At 38.2% G+C, this 22470-nt stretch overlaps 1 protein-coding gene across 1 annotated transcript in view; it reads left to right on the top strand.

Annotated features, from left to right (window-relative positions):
* CACUL1 (CDK2 associated cullin domain 1) overlaps positions 1–17652 on the top strand; it is a 70017-nt gene extending 52365 nt beyond the window's left edge. Inside the window, exons 6-9 of the mRNA XM_082720268.1 lie at positions 2356–2445; positions 5431–5569; positions 12270–12313; positions 12707–17652. Of these exons, the coding sequence (XP_082576394.1) occupies positions 2356–2445; positions 5431–5569; positions 12270–12313; positions 12707–12747 (314 nt within the window). The 3' untranslated portion in view covers positions 12748–17652. The remainder of the gene's footprint in view (positions 1–2355; positions 2446–5430; positions 5570–12269; positions 12314–12706) is intronic.
* Positions 17653–22470: the final 4818 nt, after the last annotated feature.

The raw sequence follows: 22470 nt of genomic DNA, 5'->3' as shown, positions 1-22470 counted from the left end.
GGAACTTGATGCGGGGCTCCATCCCAGGACTATAGGATCATGACCTGAGCCGAAGGCAGTCGCTTAACCAACTGAGCCACCCAGGTGCCCTAGTTTGAACTTCTTAAAAGTCAAGGATATTTTTAATTTTAGTTTTGATTTTAAGAATTACTGTTCAAATTTAAAAAGGAGAGAAGCCCTCAGGTGAAGGTATAGCTCTGAGGAAAAATTGAAGGAGGAGAGGATCTTGGTTCTGGCTCCAGTTCCACTGTTAGGAAGCAATGTGACTTTTAGGACGGTATTTCATCTCTCTAGATTTCAGTGTCATAAACTATAAGAAAAGAGGTCAGTCCTAGGAGTTCAGGAAGGACCTAGTCTAGTTTCAAAACTGTTAACTTAAAATCAACAATGAGTGGAATTGTTGTGGAATTCTTGTTTTTTTGTTTTTTAGTTCCATAATTTGGGGGAGAAAACGAAGAGTAAAACTTCATTAGTACCCATCACATATAAGATCTGTATTTCAGTGGTGGCATGGTTAACTAGAAAGAATACAGAATTCAGAGTGAAACACAGGTTCTTAGACCTCTCTGCCACTTAGCTCTGTGACTTTGGGTAAATTATGCAGTGTTCTTTATTTTGTTTTGTTCTTAGCCTCAGTTTCCTTATTTTTAAAGTAGTTGATAATTAAGTTTGTAAGAAAGTAAATTCTAAATAAAGTTTAAAAGAATTAAACTTATAAAATACCTAGCAGTTGTTAAATACTCAAGAAATATTTTCTTCCCAGTCTCAAGCTGCTGCCTGTCCCCCCAGATGCCCTTCTTTTTCCTTGAAAGAGGAGACCAACTAACAAATCTCTTAAGCACCGTTCTCCTAAAAAAATTTAGGTGGAGAGGATTTTAGTGAATTTTTAACACCTTCTCAACTCTGTAATTGTTACTGAATGCAATTCTTTTCAGTAATTCATCCCAGATAAATTTTTATGTATTTTATATATAATTTAATCTGTGAATATATCATTTCTTAATTTACAAATATATATATTTGACTACATAATTAATGTGTGATTGAATGTGAAGAGTTAGTGGGAATAAGACTTACGAAGGCCAAAACGATTGTCAAAAAGTAGGGAAATGAATGAATAGAAAAAGAGCCTCCATATGGGGCACATGTTGAAATTAGAGATAACCTTGAGTTGAAGAGACTCCCAGAACCTAAAATTTAGAATTGCAGTTTTTGAACATTATATCCTGAAATGTGATTTTCTGCAGTGCTTAACATTTGTCATCCTTAAAACTTACCTGCGGCATTCAGAGTTATTACTGTCTATTGCTGAGAGATAGAATCCGAAGGATCCACTGGATCCTTCAGAGTTATCACTGTTTATTGCTGAGAGATAGAATCCGAAGGATCCACTGGAATGGTGCACCTCTGTCCTTCATCATATAAATTCAAACGTAGCTTGCATTGTATGTTTAAAAACTATAAAATCATTGCTGGTCAAATGAGGAGGCGCTTTCATTTTTGAAAAGGCATAGCCTATACAGCTTTATAAGCCTGGCTTAGAATAAAATTATGCCAAGTCTTGTGAGTTTTGGGGCTACTAAATTACAGGCGGTCTTTGAGAGAGAAATTAAAAAATTAGCTGTTTGGAATCATTGGTATCTGTTGTATCCACTCAAATAATGTAATACATTTGTATCTGTTAATGGTATTATCTAGAGGAATCTTCTTACTTATTTAAAAATGTTCTAATAAAATCTTTGTTGGAGAATGTAACCTAAAAGAAAGCTGACTTGGTATGGTCGGTCGGGGTCATGTGGTTGTGAGAGTTAGGAAAGTGAGGATGAGCCCCGCGATCTCTTGCCTGTATGTTCAGTAAGGAAGAAGTACATGCCGCTCTAGTGTTCGGGAATGTGAGTCTCTGACTCCCATCACAGTTACTAAAATTACCAGTAATGTGTCTTTCAGAAAAATCCCAAGAGCCTCTAATATGTTGATTTGGGGAAAGAGGAATGGTTGGGTGAATTAGAGAACATTTTATTTCCCAAATGTAAATTTTCTGACTCATAAACTTAATGGGAAGCACTTTCAGTGCACTCGCTAAGTACCATGAATACTACTGCTTTTGGAAAGCTTATTTTCAGAACCTCCATGAATTGAATAATCTCCATTAGTGTTTTAACAGACCTGCACATATTTACTTGTTAGATTGAGCTCTACTGCAGTGGATTAAAAAAAAATCTTTAGCTTATAGACTTGGGTTTGTCCTCTGGGGCTGTTTTTCTTGCACTTGTTTTACTTTAGTTTTGGGAGAAATAATAATAGAGAAACCTGCCATGTTCTATCATTTTTATAACCCATTTTCTCTTCTTTCAGCTTTACTTTTAGAAGCCCAGTCAACACCATTTCAGGTCACACCTTCAACTATGGCGAATATTGTGAAAGGCCTGTACACTCTCAGGCCAGGTAAAGAGCCATATATCTTTTGGGGTTAGACTTGTTTGTTTGTTTGTTTGTTTATGACAGCTCCAGCCTTATCCAAAGGTCAGAGTTTGTCTATGTGTTTTTTGAGACCTAATGGTATTTGGATTTGTTATAGCCAAAAAAAAAAAAAACCCACACGAAAGCAAAAACTGAGTAGATACTGCACTCATCATTGTGAAATGTAAACTCAGGACTCCCTTGGAATTCCTTCTGTACTGATGAAAACCAGCTAGTTTAAGAAATATAAGAACTAATTGGTTGCAGACATTTTGGACAAAATTGATTCTCATATCCAGTATTAATCTCTGTCTTTTGTGTTGTGGAGTTTCTCCTTTACTTGTACCCCACCCACCACTATAGATATGCATCGACATACATCTTCCTAGGCATCTCATCTTCCTAGGCCCATTGTAACTTGTAGGGAATCTAGAAGTGTTGGTAAAATTACAGTCATTTCATAAATTTACTGTGAAGAAAGAAATACTGAGAAAAGCAGAACCAAATGTCAAAGAGCACTATATTCAAAGGCATGGTTGATAAATTATCTCAATGTATCTATCTTAAAAAAGCTACTGAATTTAAAGGAATTCCAAGATGTTTTGTATATATCTTCCTGTTTGTAAGCCAGAATGTCAAAATTTTCATACAGTTGTATAGCAGATTTTTTTTAAAGATTTTATTTATTGATTTGACACAGAGAGAGAGATCACAAGTAGGTAGAGAGGCAGGTTGGAGGCGGGGGGAAGCAGGCTCCCCGCTGAGCAGAGAGCCCGATGTGGGGCTTGATCCCAGGACCCTGGGATCATGACCTGAGCCAAAGACAGAGGTTTTAACCCACTGAGCCACCCAGGCGCCCCGTATAGCAAATTTTAAAAAAATCTGTAGTAGAGAGATTGCAAAAGTTCTCAGGATAGAACATTGTGCTACCACCTAGAAACATAAGGGATGCTTTCTTGACAATACTATTTTTGTGGAATTCTCTTGTCGTTTAAGGATTAAATGAAATAAAACATTATCTAAAGATCTTAACATAGTACTTAAACATAGCTAATAACATTAGCTGTTTTTATTACTATCCAGTTAAGTCCCGTAGTTATTTTAATTAATTGATGGCTTGATTGTTTGCTTAAAAATATGTCAGAATTTAGCTTGCTGAAATGGAAACCACTTAAAAACAGTGGTATTGTAGGTAGACTGTGATGTCAGAAATACCTTCTTTCCCAGGCTACTTTAAGCAGTTAGTCTTCTAGAATATCCAGAAGTCATGTTACCTTAAATTTTCATCAGGTCTTAAACTTTGTTCCTCATAACTTCATAAACAGGTTATTCTCAGTAATTCTATAAAGTAGCAAAAACATTTTATTACATATGTCCTATGAACTAATGTTTATAGTTTGACAGTTTTATGTTTATTTTACTAGATGTGCTAAAAATGGCTCATGAATTTTTCTTTTAGTGCTAGGTTATGAATGATTTTCTTTTATTTTGGAAGACATCCAAGTGCATTATAACAAATTTCTAAATTCTGTCTCCCAAGTAGGCAGCTTTATCAGCTCTGGCTTTTATCGTAAATAACAATATTGCAGAATAAAGCCAGTCACTACATATAGAAAAATTCATAGGTATATTTTTATCTGGGTTTGAGCTCTTGTAATAGGATTCATACTACTTGTGAGGAGAATTCTGTATTTGAGAGTTGTCCTTTTGAAAAGGAGAATTTTATCAGAGAATAACCTTTTGCTGCCCTAGGCATTTTCGGAGATACTGTTAAACATATTTTGATATTTACATGCCTTGCCAGTACCCATTGTGTTCCTAGTTTGTTAAAGTAGTTTTATTCACCTGACAGATTAAGGTTAAAATATTTTAAAGTTATTTTAAAATATTTTAAAAGTTGAATTTCAAGTGTAAAAGTTGCATTCATTGCACTGGTTCTCAAGTGCTGATCTTTGTATGATGAATACATTTGAACTTAAACTAAATTCCTGAGCCCTAATCTTTGTAGGTTCTTAGGATTATTAAAATTTTTGGTGTGTTTCCATCTGATCTTTAGAAGCCTAGTTTAGGCACAGTGCCAGCTGTCCCATCCTGCACTTCTTCATTTAATACACACTCTTTTCTTTGATTTCTTCATCTTTATTTTAATGATTGCCTGGAGTTCCATAAAATGGCAGATCAGTCTGTCTCCCGCCACCTCTCACTGATGGATCAGTGGTTCTCCTGGGGGCCGTGCTGAGACTCTGAAGGTATATTTGAGTTGAGCTAGAAGGAGGGACACTGTTGAGAACATTTTGCCATAAGTTTATACAAGGGAAGAGTGGATTGTTTTTTGTGGTACTTGTTTTTTTGTTGTTGTTTTGTTTTGGTCATGTCTAACTTAACTGTTCTCCTGTTGGACATGTTTTACTTACCATTGACCCAGTACTGCACAGCATCAAACATGTCCGCCCCGCCCCCCCCCCCCCCCCCCGGCAACTCCCAGATTTAGAATTATTTACTCAGATTACAGTTTTTAAAGTGAGTTTACTGGATTAAACCCAGATTGACATTTTATGGTTTTTTGATCTGTACAGCGAAGATGTTTTCCAAAGGGAAAATTTGAAAGGGCAGCCTTTAAAAGGATCTGAAAGGGTAACAGTGCTAAATTAGGACCAGCAACAAGGAAGGCAGAGTACCCTTGTTACAGGTGGATGTTATTTATATTTAGTGCTCACAGATAAAGGGAAGAGAGTGTTCATTTATCAGCAAAATGTAAAAATATCTGCTTTCTTTGTACTGTTAGTTCTTTTTAGAAAGGAGATTTAACCTGTTTGTAGATTTCTTGTCAGAATGGGATTGCATTGCTTTCTTCCCCACTTTAAGTTTGGTTTAATAACATATATTCTTTCTGTGAACAAAGAAAGCTTTCCTTTTTTCATGTAATTTGTCTTTATGATTTCCTTAATGGATCTTTTCCTTCCCTCACAGAGTGGGTTCAGATGGCTCCAACTCTGTTTTCTAAATTTATTCCAAACATTCTCCCTCCGGCGGTGGAATCTGAACTTTCTGAATATGCTGCTGAAGATCAGAAACTTCAAAGAGAACTTATACAGAATGGTTTTACGAGGCAAGTTTTTTTTTTTTTTTTCTTTTTAAACAAAATCTGTCCATTTCCTTTGGTCACCTTGGTTTGACGAGGGAGACCAGAGTTCTTAGAATGGGAAACAGCCACCAAGTAGTCAGGGTGATGCTGCTGGGGGAGAGGTTAGCTGCCGGTCTCTGGAAATGGTGAAGCTGGGATTTGAGTATATGGAAACTGCCCTTCACTAAACATGGATTTGGAAGAAAGGAGCTCTTTCTGGGGAGCAGTGAGGCTGGGAAGCCTAGAAGGGCTCTTCCAGTTGTGACCTTCTCCACTGTTCTTAGCATTGGTGAGATGTTATGATTACTTATAATGTACTTCTATGACTGAACTAGTAAATGACTAGTTTGTGACTAGTCAAAGCAGCTTTTCGATTCTAGTTATCTTATTTTTGCTTTTGCCCTAAAATCTACTTGTTTCTCCTTAAAAAAAATAGGATATCTCTTTATATGTGTCCAGAAAATTTGCCTTGCTTGGTTTTGATATACACGTGTCAAATTTTAGGGGTGAGTTTATTGATGCCTGATTTTTCTGAAATTTGCAATTCAGGATCCTAGCTATAACCCAGAAAGTGCATATTTTCAACCGAAATAGAGTATTCTGTGGGAAAACACCCAAGTTGCATCACCAGATCATTGAAGGGTACAGTAAGGCCTTACATTTTCATGATCCTTACTTTTTACTCTTTTCTATATCTTCTCTTATTTAATTCCTGACATTAAAGGAAGAAAGTTATGGAAAGTTAAGACACATTGGTTCCTCCCTGAGGTATAGTTGTGATCACAAATAGTAGGTTGAATTTTGACTCGCTTTTCTGACTAGGGCTGGGGATGGACATTCCTCTTTTATAGTTTCTGAGGCCAAGCTAAATCTCAGATAACCAGTCTTGACCAAGATTGTTTTTACTGTCTCTGGTCTCAGCATAGGTTAGGAAAGAAAGCAGAAAATCTGTTCTTTGCAGCCTTACGCATTGCTGTTTATTCATGTTTCGTCCTGGTGCCATCTGTATTCCTGTGGATGCGGGGGCACTGAGTAATCCACGGGTCATTGGCTCACTCACTGGCAGCTCACAAAAGAAAGGCTCCTGGAAGCTGTGTAGGTAGGTCTCGTAGACCTGACTTTCTTGGGTCAAGTTAAGGGAAAGCAAGGTCATAGAAAATGCTGGAATGTTGGCAGGTAATTTTTCTCCTTCAAGTCCAGTGGTCAGGTGTTTTCTGACATTAATTACCATATCTCTAATAGTGGTATTATTTTCATATAGAGAATGAGCCTGTTTAATGCCATAGTAATTTTGCTTACTTATTTTTAAAGAGCTATTATATTCATGTGGTTCAAAAGTCAGAACAATACAGGGAGTACACATTGAGAAGTTTTGCTCCTACTTGTCTCCCCATCTATTCCTACCCCTTTAGGTGACTGTTTTATTAGTTCCTTATGATTCCTTTCAGTGTTTCTTTTAATATACAGATACAGGCAAACACAGCATGTATTCTTACTTTTACTCCTTTCTTATCCCTTCTGTCGTGTAGATAGAACTTGTGTAACTAGTCCCTTGTGGATGGCAGCTGGACTTATTTCCAGTTCTTGCCGTGACAGAAAATGCTGTGATGAGTACCCTTGTACATGCATAATTATGTACCTGTTGCCAGTTTATCTGGAGAGTAAATTCCCATAAGTGGGATTGCTGGGTCAAGAGTAAATGCGGTTGTAACTTTGATTAATATCACCAAATTGCCCTTCATAGGCGGTTCGTGCCATTTTGCATATCCACCAGCATAGTTTGGAAAGTTCCTCTTCTTCATGGCCTTGCCATGGCTTTGGATTTTCACTGGTCTGGCAGGTGAAAAATAATTACTCAGATTGTTTTAATTGGCATTTCTCTTACTAAGAATGAAGCTGAGAATATTATCAGGTTTGTATTTCTTTTCCTGTATATGGCCTGTTTATGTCCTTTGCTCACTTTTCTATTCGTTAGCCTTTTTTCCTTGAATTCTAGGAGCTATTTTTATATTGAAGAGATTGACTCTCTGCCTGAGGTAAAAGTCTGTTAGTTTTCGCAATTTGTCTATGACTTTGCTTATAGTGTTTTTTTGTTTTATTTTAAGTCATGCAGAAGTTTTTTATTTTTGTGTAATTTTATCAGGTTATATCTTTATGGGTTATGGGTTTTGAATCGCAGTTAAAAGTTTTTTCTTAAGTAAATACAAAATAATCTGAGTCTACCTTTTATTGTTTTCTCTAGGTTTACCATAATATTGACATCTATGCTTTTATTAATGTTTTTATTTAAATGGTTACTTTTAATTTTAGGGGTGAGTTTATTGATGCCTTTAAAAAATAAACAGGCTTCTGAAAAATTTCATTTCTATGAAGCAATGGATGAAGGTAGCTCTTGTGGATTTCTCTGAACACCTTGAACTCACCTTCCACAACAGTGTGTAGAACTATGTAAACATATCCAGAGACATTTTCCTAACCCTTATTTTGGAACTAAAAGAAGACACTGGGGTGCAGGGCTGCATTTAAAGTTCGTATTTCAAGAGGTGATGTGATTAACCTGTTCTGTTGCACAAACCAGATTGGGCCATTTCTAGAATTAACAACATACTATACATTAATATGAGAACAGATTATCCTGTTGGGTACTTTGCACATTGTAGGTCTTGCCTAACCTGACATTCTCGGACTTCCTGCAGTCCATTGCTGAGCTGGCCCACACCTGTCGGAAAGGATGGGCACACGTTCTATACTTAGCAGTTGAGAGCAAGTCTGTCTATGCTTCCAGCTCTTGTGTATGGGCCTTCCACATTCTGCCCTGCCAGACTCAATGCTGCCTTTGACCATTATTTGACTAGGATTGTTTTGGAAAAAATGGTGTCCATGGGTGCAGAAAACCTTGAAAATATAATACGGGCTATTTAACAAGAATTCTGTTACTGGCTGTTCTGATTGAGCAGTCATTTTATGGTTTATTCCTAATCAGTCACATGATTCCTGTTCAGCTTTGTGAACTATTTTTTCATTTAGGACTATGTTCTGTTTGCGTGGATTGGTCCTGAAAGGCAGCACCCAGCTTTGATGTAGATGGCACAGAATATCTTCGAAGTGTTTTGAAATGATGTGAATATTGTCAAATATATCCTCGACTACAGTTAATGGGTGTTTCTCATTTGAGCTGGAGTTTATGTGCAGCATCTTTAGATACATGGAAATAGACTTATTTGTAAGCTAGAATTAACATATAAGCTAAAAACAGCATTTTGTTTTTATCAGTTATCTGTGTAATAGAATTGATTATTGGAGGGTGGGAGAGGGCAGGTTGGTGTCTATTACATTATGGAGGAAAGCTTGTTTGGGAACTTCTAACATGCATGCCCTCAGATGGAACCTTCTCTTTCGAGCCGGCCTGTTGAGCCTCTTCAAAGCTTGTAGTAAATAGCTTTTAAAGGCAAGTATTTTGCAGAGTAATTGTTACTTGGATTTCTGGAACAAAATGGTACCTTGTAGGAGTATTGTTGATCTTTTCAGTTGAGAGGGTCACTCTGGAATTGGCACTTTTTCATCTAGTAACAAGGGTCTGGTTTTGAGGACAACCATAGCTTTCTAGACTTGGGGCGTTAGGTGATGTCTTTGGCAGCCTCTTGAGTAGATCACATCTACATTATCTCTCTGTGACTTCTGTTTTCACAGCTATATTTTTCTCCTATTAATTTTGCATGTTCAGTTTTTATTTAACCTTTCAGGGGTGGGAATGAAAGTTATCTATAGAAGTTGAGGTTCTGGATAGAAAATCCTATGTCTTCCTTTTTGATCAGCATTAACTTATTTAGAATATTTGGTGAATGTTACTGTGATGGAACTCACAGAAGATAATATATAAGTGTAGTTAATAATACAGGTTACCAACTGGCTTTGTAGGCACAGTGTTAACAGGAGGTGTTTAAAAAGTGGCATTAGGACACAGGTGTTGTGAGCTCTGTAGGCTGTCTAAGGCTAATACATGCTAAATGTGGTGCATGGTTTTCTCTAAATGCCCAGCCTAGAGACGAACCCTCAGAGGCCATTTGGTGTCTTCTCTTCCTGCCCGGTCATTGAGACTCCTCACCTCACCCAGCAAGAGGTTTCTGTCCTGGGAAACTGCTAATCTAGAAGATCACTCTGAAGCACGAAATAATCACTTGGGCTGTCATCTTCATAGTCTGTCTCTAGAGGCCATTTATCAATTATTCACTGATTTGTTAATTCAGCAAATACTTATTTTTTTGCTAGATACTGTTCTTAGGTACTAGGTAAACAAATTCCTGGGTTTTTTTTTTTTTAAAGATTTTATTTATTTATTTGACAGAGAGAAATCACAAGTAGATTGAGAGGCAGGCAGAGAGAGAGAGAGAGGGAAACAGGCTCCCTGCTGAGCAGAGAGCCCAACGTGGGCCTCGATCCCAGGACCCTGAGATCATGACCTGAGCCGAAGGCAGCGGCTTAACCCACTGAGCCACCCAGGCGCCCACAAATTCCTGTTTTTATGGAGCTTATGATGTTCTAATGTTGGGAGATAAATAACAAACACGTAAGCAAATTGTTTCAAATAATAAAAAGCGCTGTGAAGAAATTGAGACAGAGCATGGGCTAAAGAGTGAGGGAGTGACCAGGGCATGTGTGAAGGGCTGGTCCAGCTAACTGGGACATGAAATGTCTTCGCAGGGCCAGACATTGCAGTGAGGCCGTAGGTGATAAAGAGACAGGCACATGGCTAACTGGTGGCACGAGTGCTACCAGCAGGGAAGACGTCAAGTACCAAAGTGCTGGCAGGTCCCAGGGAAGAAGGAGAACCAGCATGGCTGACATACAGTGGGCGGTGGAGAGGTAGGCAAGAGCCATGTCTCATAGGACTGGGAAAATGAATTTGAATGGATTCTTAACTGTAATGGAAAGCCACTGAAATAATCTAATTTATGCTTTTACATAAGATTGCTCTGGCTCTGGCCTGGGCTAATAATAAGACTCTTGCAGATTGAGTAGGGGAGAGATAATAGTGGCGTGGGTTGGGAGTGTAGCCATGGAGTTGATGGGAAGTGTTTGATTTTGGATTATGTTTTGCCAAAGAGTGCTCCAGAGGGAGAGGAAGAAAGAAATCAGGAATGAGCTAGGATTTTGGTCTGAGTAGTTGAGTGGCTAGTAGTGCCATTTATTGACGAGGACTAAAGAAGGAATAGGGATGGAGTGGAGTCACTGGCCATGGTATACTGGCAGTATTTAACCATCATCTAAGTGTCAGTGGTGAGGAAACAGTTGGACTTACAAGTCTGAAGTGTAGGGAAGAAATGACAGCTGGAGACAGAAATCTGGGAGTCATTGGCGTATGGATAGTATTTTAAGTCACAGGACTGGTATGTTTGCTGTCCTCAACGGTGTAGAATATATACACGGAGAAGAAACAGTGACCAAGGACAGTGCGGGGTAGAGCCAAAAGTGTTTTGGGAAAGAGGAGATGAACTGTGTAGATGATACTGAGGGACCGGGCAAGAGAAAGCTAGCAAATCCATTGTTCTTACTCATTACTTGAGCAGTTTAGTTATTTGTCTGGATTATTGTCTGAGAAACTGGAAAGATAAAACTAGGATATATAGGCAGCACAGGACCTAGTCAGGACTTCTATTTCCTTATTTGTAAAGTGGAACTAGAACTTCTATAGGTGGAGGAGAAGAACTGCTTAATATATGTCAAGGTTTGTGTTCTTCTACCTGCGGGAAGGGTATTCGTATACATTAAGATTCTGAGATGGTGCGGGTACCTGGGTGGCTCATTGAAGTGGCTGCCTTCAGTTCAGGTCATGATCTCAGGGTCCTGGGATTGAGCCCCGCATTGGGCTCCCTGCTTAGTGGTGAGTCTGCTGCTTCTTCTCCCTCTGATCTTTCAACTCTCTTCTCAAACAAATAAATAAAAATCTTAAAAATAAAAATTCTTAGATTTTTCACGAAAGCCTTAAGCAGAGTTTGGTCTTACAGTAAGGCTTTCTGCGGGGAGGGTTGCCTGGGTGGCTTAGAAGATGGAGCATCCAACATCTGATCTCAGGGTCGTGAGTTCAGGCCCCATGTTGGGCTCCCCGCTGGATATGGAGCCTACTTAAAAAGGGGGGTGCATTTTGAGGGAACATTTTGGATTCATATTTGAAGTTTGTCCTAGTATAAGCCAGGTCACTAACTATGTTGGTAGCAGAATCCAAGTTTATCTTCAAAGACATTTTTAGTCTGAACCTATTCCTAGAACCCAGTATAAACCATTTTTATGGCTAACCCTTCCTGCATTTAATAGCTTTCTGTATTTAAAAGGCAGCCCCTGGGGTGCCTGGCTGGCCCAGTCATTAAGCCTCTGGTTTTGGGTCAGGTCATGATCCCAGGGTCCCTGCTCAGCAGGAAACCTGCTTCTCCCTATCCCCCTGCTTATGTTCCTCTCTTGCTGTCTCTCTTTGTCAGGTAAACAAATAAAATCTTTTAAAAAATAAAAAATAAAAGGCAGCACCTCTTAGCTAAGAATATTCAGGTTTAATGTCTGTTTTAAGCTATGCTGTTAGAACTGAAATACCTGCTTTCCTTCTGTTATGGGTTCCGTCCCTTCATTTCTCCTCTTTTGGTGTATGAAGATGTCTGCGTGTTCTGTTGATTCCTTCTTCTTTTCTTATCCCCAGAGGTGACCAGTCCCGGAAGAGAGCTGGGGATGAGTTGGCTTATAGTAAGTAACAATGTTCCTTACCATTTCTGATGGCTTCGTTATGCCAGGCAGCTCCTGGTGGGGGCGGTGTGGGGAATCTAAGGAAATGGTGTTCTCCAGGAGGCACTCTGTGTGGTCAAGGCCAGACTGTAGAGCAAGCTGCGGCGGCTCTGGAGTCTAGTTGGTGGCCGTGGTTTCCAGCAGTTGTCAGGGGCCTCCCAGATCCCTGATCATACAGCCCCTTTCACTTCAATCAGCTTGTTTATATATATATATATATATATAATTTTTTTTTTTTTAACCTCCTTTTGGGGATTGCAAGAGGGGCGAGAAAAACATATTAAATAGATTCTTACCATTATCAGATGCTATTTGCTATTCATACTTTTTTCCGTTGCAATGTTTTTTTTCTAGACAGCTCGTCAGCATGTGCAAGTTCCAGAGGGTACAGATAGTGAATGTATTGAATGTACTTTCCTTCCCGAAAAGAGGACACACTGGAGCTGCAGAGACTGTATTCGGAGCACAGCGGGGGGCCTGCAGACACTCAGGAGCTCTGTCACAAAGTTGTTCTTGGAAGAGGATGTTGGACTTCTTTCTTTGGTTTGTAATTTTAAAAAAAAACAAAAAAACTAACAAAAACAAAAAACAGTTGCTGCTAGACTTGGGGATGATTTTGAAATGGGACAATCTTTTAATGAGTTTATCTACAGATTCTGTGAGGAACAAGCATCTTGAAAAGCGACTATTGCTAAGGGAAATCCAGCAGCCAACATCAGCAGCTTCCTCCAAAAATACAAGAACAGAGAATCTTTTTTTTTTTAAGCACTTGTTTTGTTCATTCATGGACTTGGCACTTCAGCACATTGGCTTTGCACATCAGAATCTCTTGCTTTAAAATCAAGCAGATCATTACAGTACAGTGTTTTTTGCCCATTACCAAAAGAAACAACCCCTTTAAAAAGAGTTGGTCTTTGTTTAGCATTAGAAAGTCTCGTTAAAGGGAACCGCTAACTTGGCTTCTGCCATAACTTTCCCCCTCACTAGTTCACAACTTTTTTCTACTCTGTGCCTTGAGCTTTGTGCACTTTGCAACTCTGTGACCATGGTGTTCAACTCACAAATGCTTCGTGAAAAGGTTTATGGTATCACAGACTCCCCCACTAAGGTGTCAGGTGTGACTTTGTAGCAGGATGCTTAATAAGTGGGAAAGTAGAAGCGTGTTGCTCACTGGTCGGATCTCCCCCTGCCTCACTGTGGCATATTCATGTTCATGTTGGGGACCAACTCTGTAGAACATATCCATTCCCTCTGTCACATCACATGATTTCACCAGCTGCTGGAGGACTGGCAGGATGCTAGTGTAGGAATGCACTGCTCGTCAGCACTAAAGCTCCCTTTTTAGTATCGTGGAGAAATTTCCAGTGGTAACAGCTAGTTACTGTGATGCTCTAGGAAGCAGATACAGTTATTCAATCCAAATATAATAAATGGTGTGGGCTTCTGGATCCATTTCATTTTAAATGGGTGAGATAGGTACTTTGAAAAACAAAGTTTGCCGTCTGCATCTTTTTTAGCATTATATTCAAGTATACTAGAGAAGTAGCATTGCTGTTTCAAGCTTCCTTCCAGCTGTGGCACAGCTATATATATATATATATATTTTTTTTTTTTTTTTTTTTTTTCCCTACACCCACAGTGCTGTTTAGGTTCTTACAAAAGACTCGAAAGCTTATTCTAGTTGTTTCTGGAAGGCAAAGAAAAATAGATGTGGCAGGTGAAAATATTTTTCTTCTCAATTTTGCTTGAGCCTATTCTCAACTCTGTTTGGCTATGTCGTGCTACTGTTTACCTCTTCAGAGAACTTGGGGCAAAACAAGATGTATCAGGGATAGTGTCACAATTCTGATTGTCAGGTTTCTCGTAGAGTTGCCTTTGTCAATTCAGTCTGTCTTTTCTCGGCTGGATGGGAGAGTTTGGAGTGTGATGATAGAAGCAAGGAAGTCATCTGATAGAAGTCCTCTGGTGGCAAAATTACTGATCGGAGAAGTAAATGTAGAGATTGTCAGATTTTTTAAGTACTTATCAACGAGAGTTGGTGGATTTTGCAGAGGACTTTGACCCAGACTCGTTTAACTCTGTGAGCATGTTAGATTGTATTGGTAAACACTGAATTACTGTAAGGATATACACAGGCTCTTAACTGTGCCCTGTGCAGGTTGATTTGGTACCCCAGCAACATTGTGGTGTCCAGGAAGAACTCCACTCTATCATGAAGTCCAAATTTTACTTTATGCCATGGCATGCTTGCTGCGGGCTTATAATTAGAACACCTGCGACTGACGTCTCTCCTGAGTGGTTTTAATAATACTTCTGAAAGGAATAAAATTGGGGTGTTTCTTTAAATGTGGATGAATTCTTCATTATCCTAATAATGTGCCCAAATGCTTTTTCTGGGAGAGTATTCTTCGGTCAACAATGGAACTTTCTCTATAAAAGCATTGTATTATGATGTTAATTGGCATTAAAATCTTTGGATGCTTTTGCATTATTAAGTTAATGGAGAAATATTTTATATTGTCTTATTATTATTATTATTATTATGTTAACAAAAAGTGGGCAAAGTTTGCAAAATTTAGTTTCTTTGAATATTTGCACAGCGGCTGCAGCTCACAGTGGGCCAGGGCTTGGTACTACAGATCCATGAATGGGAAGACACTGTAGAAAGAAAATACTCATCTTCCTAGCGCATGTGACCTGGTTGCTACTCGTTATCTTGGCCCCTTGAGGCACATTGCGGGATGAAAACCCTATTTCTTTATGTAGAAATTGACCTTGCTTATTTAATTGGGTTTCTTAGCAAAATTCCGAGTTTGCAACATGAGAGGAAATAAGATTTGCTCTCCATTTTGTATTGACTAAGCATGGTCAGCCAGAAAGTATTTTCCTCTCATGTTTACTTGTATTCTTCTTGCCAGTACTGTATCTAGTTTTTCCATCCCAGTTAAGTCCTGGCTTTTGTGGGGCCCAAATCACTGAGGACAGAAAATTGTACATTGATTGTCTCATTAGGCTACACGTAGTTGATTCGGCGAGCCTGACTGGTGTGTGTGTGCAGCCTGAAACCAGACTCTCCAGAAGAAAGCCAGCTTGGTCACCTTGGAATAATGACCTGTCAAAGTAAATGATGATGGTTTTGAGAGACGGTACTTACTTTCAGAGTTGGCCTTGTGCTTCAGTAACAGTGTCCTCTCCTGGTCTCTGTGGTCACAGCTGTACCCTTACCTGACAGGAGCTACTGCTTTGTTTTCTGTGGGGCGGAAAGCCAAACCTCATAGAGTGTGACTCTTAATCTAGTAGTTCTTAGGTAGATTTAGAAGAAACTCAAACCTGGATGCATGAGTTGTGCGTTATTAAATTTTGTGGGAAAGTTACTTTTTTTTTTTTTTTCTGTCCCTTTTACAAGATTGAGGCAGTTCCTCTCCCTTTCTTTGGGGTATCGGAGGGAAACAGTGGTAAGTGAGCCGGCAGGAGGGTGGGCGCCCATGGCGTACCTGCTGTGTGCATCTCTGGTGCCGCAGCCTCATAGAGCTGCCACTCCCCTGGCTACAGACGCCGTGCTTTCTGTCGGGTTGCAAATTTGCACACAAGAAGAATTCCTCAGGAAGAGTTTGCACATGCATCGCCTTGCAATATTCTGTAATGACCGAACAAGGGACTTGAATGTTTTTCAGCACAAAAGGAGAACTTCAGAGTGGTGGTCTGTGCACACGTACTGGCAAAGGTCATGGTGATCTAGCAAACACGATTGGTTTCTGCAGCATAAAGTGAGCAGGAGCACTTGTATCATAGTATTTAAATAAGCCTGTTTAATCTCCAGAGTAACCCTTCCAGATTTTGTCTTCTTTTCTTACTGAGACTGGCTATATTTTCCTCTGTGTTTTTTCTGTTTTATGGCAGTTAATTATTTCCATGATTATTATAGAAGCATTGCCCTTGAGCTGAAATTCAGTTGTTTAATAAGCAGCTATTATTGAAAATAACTGAACATTGTTTTATGACTATACACTAATCTGAGATAATAAAGTATTTTAAAACTAAGAAGCAAAACAAAAAACGTACGTTAGGTATCCAGTCAGTTTGGATGTTTTGAGCTGATTTTCTTTACGGCGTCTCATTGTGCTTCACAGTATTATGTTTACTTTACTCCAGGTCTAGGCCTCTTAAGGGGACTTTAAAATGTAAGATCAGAATGTGAATCCCTTGACTGACACCTAGAATAGGTTAATAGGACCTTTTCAATTGTGGTTGCAGTTTTCAGTAAGATTGCGTAAGATAAAGTTCATGTTTATCAGAAGTTAAAATAGGAGTTCTTGGAGAAATGGCTTTCTTGTTACTTTCATTACGCTATGGAAATTTGCCCCAGTTTCTGGCCACCAGAATTGATGAAAGGACCCCTGATTTTTTCAAGGGTAACGATCTGTTTTGTCCCCTTAGTTTTGATGAACTAAGTCACTGACACTTTCCCTCCTCCCCTGGCCAACACCCTATTTTGAACTTCTTTCCAGAGCTGAGTGGCACAAGTACATATACTATTTCTGCTGATGTTGATGGTGTGGGTGTGGGAGAATTAGAGAAAATCCTCCTCAGAGGTATGTTCTAACAGGACCTCAGTACATGTTGTACTCCCTCTGGTCGAAAATTATCTTCATTTCTGGTTGGACTGTGTTGCTTAGAAAAATGTTAATGGTTTAAAATTCTAGGAAACTTATAGTGTGGCTCTGGGGTAAATTTTGTGGTTTAGAAAAAAATAAATATTTTGTATTGATTCTAACATGTCATTTCAATGTGGCGACGATGTACTAAATGCAGTAAGACTGTGGATGTTCCCTCAGAAGGGTATGTTTTGTTAAACAGATGGCAATTTAATTGCTCTCATTAGCTCTGTTTGTCAATATTATGACCATGCAATGCAGGAGAAATTGCTCAGATGTGAAGTTGTGGGAGCTATGGCTGGAAACAGGAATGCTTATGAGTAAATGGGAGGTCGAATGCAGACAAGAGGCTCTTGCCACCCACCAGCACAGCCAGAGCAAGGATGAAGCAATGAAGTCTAGTCCCTGGTGGTGCTTATTTGTTGGAAAGCATGGTGGAGCTTAGAACAGGGTGTTATGTACACCAGCTCTTCCCAATCCAAGAAAAAATGGTGGATGAAACTCTTCTTGATGGGGGATTAAAGCCACTGACTTTGGCTCTGACCTTTAACTCTTGATGGATTTGGATTCACTCCTTCTGTATTAGGGTGTATACCATCACTCAAAAACATTGTGGTTAATGAAAATAAATCTTGTACAGATGTCCTTGGCTTGTTATGTTGATACTTGGTTCACTGTAACTTTGTTAAAATACGAACATACGATTTCCCTTACAGTATATTCATAATGCCTCCTAAATAATAACCACACTTAGCACATTGTCTGTTCTGTCAGCTGGTTAATCAGCTGGCAGGGTGAGTGTCCATCTTGACCTTTGTACCAGTGATTGGAAAAAAAGGGCGTGTATAGTTAATTATATACATTGAGTTACCTAGGCTGCATATGTATGCAGTATCTATACATATGTACATATATATGTCATTTTTCTTCTTTAAACACTGGCACATTATGGACCTTTATCAGAAGTTTCTGACTTGTGGTTTTTTGCATTGATGATACCATGCTTTTAAAAAATAACCCTTTTTTCTTGCTATGAAATTAATATTATTTCCTAGGTTTTATGAAATCTCACTTTGCAATTTTAGTTCCTTTCCGCTTTGCTTTGCTTTCTCTTTTCAAGTGTCCTTCCTACAGTGTTCTCGGAATGCCAGTTGTCATCCTCCTCTTTTTTTAAAACCCAAGCTGTGTTGTACTGGTACCTTCTTTTTGATTACTGCACACAGCAGGATTCCGTGACTGTCTTTTCTCTTTCTCTGCATTGAAATCACCTGACAGTTTCCTCCTTCAGCTTTTTCTTTGTTTCAGCCATGTAGGGAGTTATTTAAATCCTCTCCCTTCCCTTAGCAGATTTTCTTTTTTAACTGAACATTGAACTTTTCTACTAGAGTCAGTTCTTTTGAGTATGTTAATATGTGTTTAATTTATTTTCTCTGTTGGCTTATGTCTTCATAATCTGAAATTCTAAAACATTTTGAATTTCAAAGAACATGGTTTCGTAGAGAAATACCTTACAGATAATCTGAGAGCAAAAGTCTGTCTTAGCTTTACTGAGTTGTGTGTTCTTGGGTAAGGTTATTTTTCTCAACCTTAGTCTCCCCATATTAAGCCCTCTTTCCGCCCTAGATTACTCATGATAGAGCTTCTTCCTCGGGCAATGGGTTTCATTGGCAAGAGGAATAGAACAATTCTAAATTTCTTAATTATGCACCTTAAGTGACTAATAATATACTTCAAAACATATATTTAAAAAAATGGCCACAACTATAAAGAGAAATAAGGTAATCTACCAATATAATGGGCATCTTAAACATACCTCCCTGATTAATTAATAGATCGTGAAGACAAAATCATGACCATGAAGGGCATGAAGATTTAAATAGCATAACTAATAAATGAGACCTGATGGAGATACAGAAAATCTCCCTGCACTTCCCAATGAGAAAATAAGCGTTTTTTGCAAACCAAATCTAACATTGCATTTAAAGTACAAGGAATGATGACCAAATTGGATTTATCCCAGGATGTAAATTGGTTAATATTAGAAAATCAGTCAGTGTGACTCATCTGTTAATGGACTAAAGTATGATCAGATTGTGAAAATCCAAAGAGTCGACAAGGCAAATTAAAAGACTTAAGAGCTTATCAAGGTTGCTGGAACAAAATCAATATGCAGATGTCAGTTACATCTCTATGCATCCAGCTACAAGCTCTCATGTCTCCACAATTTATTTTTTTTTTAATATTTTATTTATTTATTTGACAGAGATAAAAAGTAGGCAGAGAGGCAGGCAGAGAGAGAGGAAGGGAAGCAGGCCCCCTGCTGAGCAGAGAGCCCAATGTGGGGCTCGATCCCAGGACCCTGAGATCATGATCTGAGTTGAAGGCAGCGGCTTAACCCACTGAACCACCCAGGCGCCCATCCACAATTTAAATATAATTAAAAATTTATAGTAGGAACAAAACAATATAGAGTATGTAAGAATAAATCTTAAGAGCTGTGTAAGCCTATTAATGACAAATGGTGATTTTAAAAAAAATACTTCTATTGATCTAAAGGACTATGATGGAGAAGATTATCTTGGTCTCAACTCTTTGTCCAAATTGGCTAATAGATTACTGCAATTCCAACAAAAAGTCCCAATGGTTTTCACTGTGATACTTGACAAGCTGATCCCAAAATGTAAATGGAAGAGCAAAGGGTTAAGGATATTCAAAACATTATTAAAAAAGAATGAAGAGTGAGGGGGAACTAGCACAACCAGATTTTAAAGCTTACTCTAAAATGAAAAAAAAAAAACAGAAACCATTACTCAGACATCTAAAGAAGCAACAACAAAAACTTTAAAATGTAGTGATTAAAACAATGTGGAATTGGGATAGAGATTATGAGTAGATGAATAGACAGGGACAGATTGCTCAGAAACTGACCCAAATTAATACGAGAACTTAATTTTTAACAGGGCAGTCATGGCAGACCCCAGGGAGAAGGATGGATTATTTAATAAACGGGGCCTTGGTAATTTTTCACAAAGGGAAAATGTGAACTGGACCTTGCCTTGCATCAGGCACAAAAAGCAATCCCGGGTGGATTAAAGGTTCACACAGTAAAATTAAAACTATAGAACTTTTAGAAGACAGTATAGAAGAATATTTTTATGACTTTGGGGAAGGGAAGGATTTTATAAACAAAGGAGGATGTGCAAACCACTGAAAAATGAATAATTTGGCTACATTGACAGTACTTCTGTTGACTGAACATTTCAGAGTGAAAAAATGAGCCCAAAGTGGAATATGATACAGATGTTCACAGTATACCTAACTTGTTAGCGAGCTATCTGCATATAAACCAGTAACAAAAAGAGAAATGGCAAAGATGCAGACATTCATAGAAGAAGAAACAGAAGTGACCAAGCCTGAAAACATGTCTAACTTGATTAGTCATCAGGAAATTATTCCATAAGTATCATTTTCTGGCCATCAAATTGTCAGCCACCCAAAAAAAAACACAAAAAACAAACAGACAAAAAACAGAAAATACCAACAATTAGAGAGATGACAGCAGGGTCTTTTTCATCTGCTGCTGTTGGCGTGTAAGATAGTGCTACCACTTTGGAAAACAGTATTAACTAGTTAAGTTGACCACAGATATATCGTACAGGCAAGGATTTACGTTCAGAGAAACTCCTGTGTAGGTGTATACACCCAGGAAACCCACAGGAATAGTGCGGTGGTGGTGTTTGTAATAAGAAGAGAGCCCAATGCCCATCCACAGTATAATTAGTAAGTGAGTCTCTGTGTGGAATTCTGGAGAGCAGTGAGTGTAGTGTAGAGCTTTGCACATCGTGGGTGAATCTCAGAAGTGACGTTGGCTTAAGTCAGAATGATTCATGAGTAGTAAAGCTAAAGAAAAGGAAGATTAAAAAATCTTTGTTAACTTTGACAAAATTAACAAGGCCGTGGTTTCCTTAGGGATGGGCTGGAAGGAAAGCAGAGCAGCACGGGCTTGTAAGCACTTGATAATAGGAACTTTTTGACCGTTGTAAATACGTCAGTTCTTGAGTTAATATGTATATTCGATGCAAAATCAAATGCCAAAGAGTATTTATTTTTAATACAAGTTAAAAATTCATATGGAAGTATAACATGAAAATAGGAGGATCTTCATTGAAAGGGGAGGGAACTTGCTGTACCAAAAAAAATTTTTTTTTCTTTAAAGTGCAATTAAATTTTTACACTCATACAAAAATAGACCACTCAATTGAAAATAGTATTAAAACTAAACTCAGATGCTTCTAAGAATTTAGAGTGCATTAAAGGTGGCTTTTTGAAATAATTCCGACCATGACGGATTACTCAATAAAGGTGCTGGTTTCAGTAGAGAAATTTATTCCCATCAGACCATTCACCAAGAGAAATTCCAGTTGGACTAAAAGTTTAAGAATAAGTTACAAAAATGAGAAGACAATATAGTTCATATCCGGGGAGATTGGAGAAGTTTATTCTAAGGATGTAAGCAGTGGCAGGAAACAGCGCTGTCCAAACCTGAGTGTGTGTAGAGCACCACCCCGGCATGTGCATATAGACGTGTATTTTTAAGTTAATGTTTATGTACTATACTGATACACATAAGGCAAAAAAAAAAAAAAAAAAAAGTGAAAACGTTTAAAGTATCTTTTGTGTGTATTGTAAAAAAAAAAATACCTTTGCTCTTTCTAAAACTTTCTTTTAGTGAGAGCTGTACAATTAAAAGTGCTTATTATTTTTGAAACCTCTAGTTTTAACATTTTGTGATAAAAATTACTTAATTTCTGATTCTAAGGTAAGTTTATTCTAATGCTGGGTTTTAACGGCTATTGTAGCTTAAAAAGCCACTTCATTACCATCTGTGGATCCAAATAACTGTGCTTAACCAAGAAACAATGCTCATTTTCCACTTCATCTACTAGTCTTCAAAAGTGTTTGTTGAAATCTTTATAATAAATTTCCATCTTTCTCACCATCAGTACCTTGTTCTTGCTCAATTGCAAGTGTGGCATTTTTACTGGTTAAAAAAAAAAAATGGGTTCAAAACTTACTGAAAGTCATTTTTGGATTTCATTTCCCAAGTTTTAACTATGTACTTACGAGAGTTTTTAATAGGTACCAGTTCATTTTCATAAAGCTGGAAACACAGGTCTCACCATTTTCAAGATGCTTTTAACATGAATTTGTTTTGGAAAAGGTAGCTACTTTCTTACTCACTGTTAAAATATCCTCTTTATCTTGAGGGGCAGGTAAAGTCTGTTTTTTTTTTTTTTTTTTTTAATACTTTTTACATTGTATATTACCGACACGCACTTGTCACCACAAGAAAGGTTGGCAAATTGCAAACATTTTCTTTTTCTCAATAAATATATATCACTTTAAGTTTGACAGTACTTTTTAGAAAACCAGCAGCCTCTTGGGATTTAAATTTCCCCTTCT

This window comes from Mustela nivalis, assembly GCF_964662115.1.
Source record: "Mustela nivalis genome assembly, chromosome: 2".
NCBI classification, from domain to species: domain Eukaryota; kingdom Metazoa; phylum Chordata; class Mammalia; order Carnivora; family Mustelidae; genus Mustela; species Mustela nivalis.
This window is presented reverse-complemented; position numbering and strand designations above follow the sequence as displayed.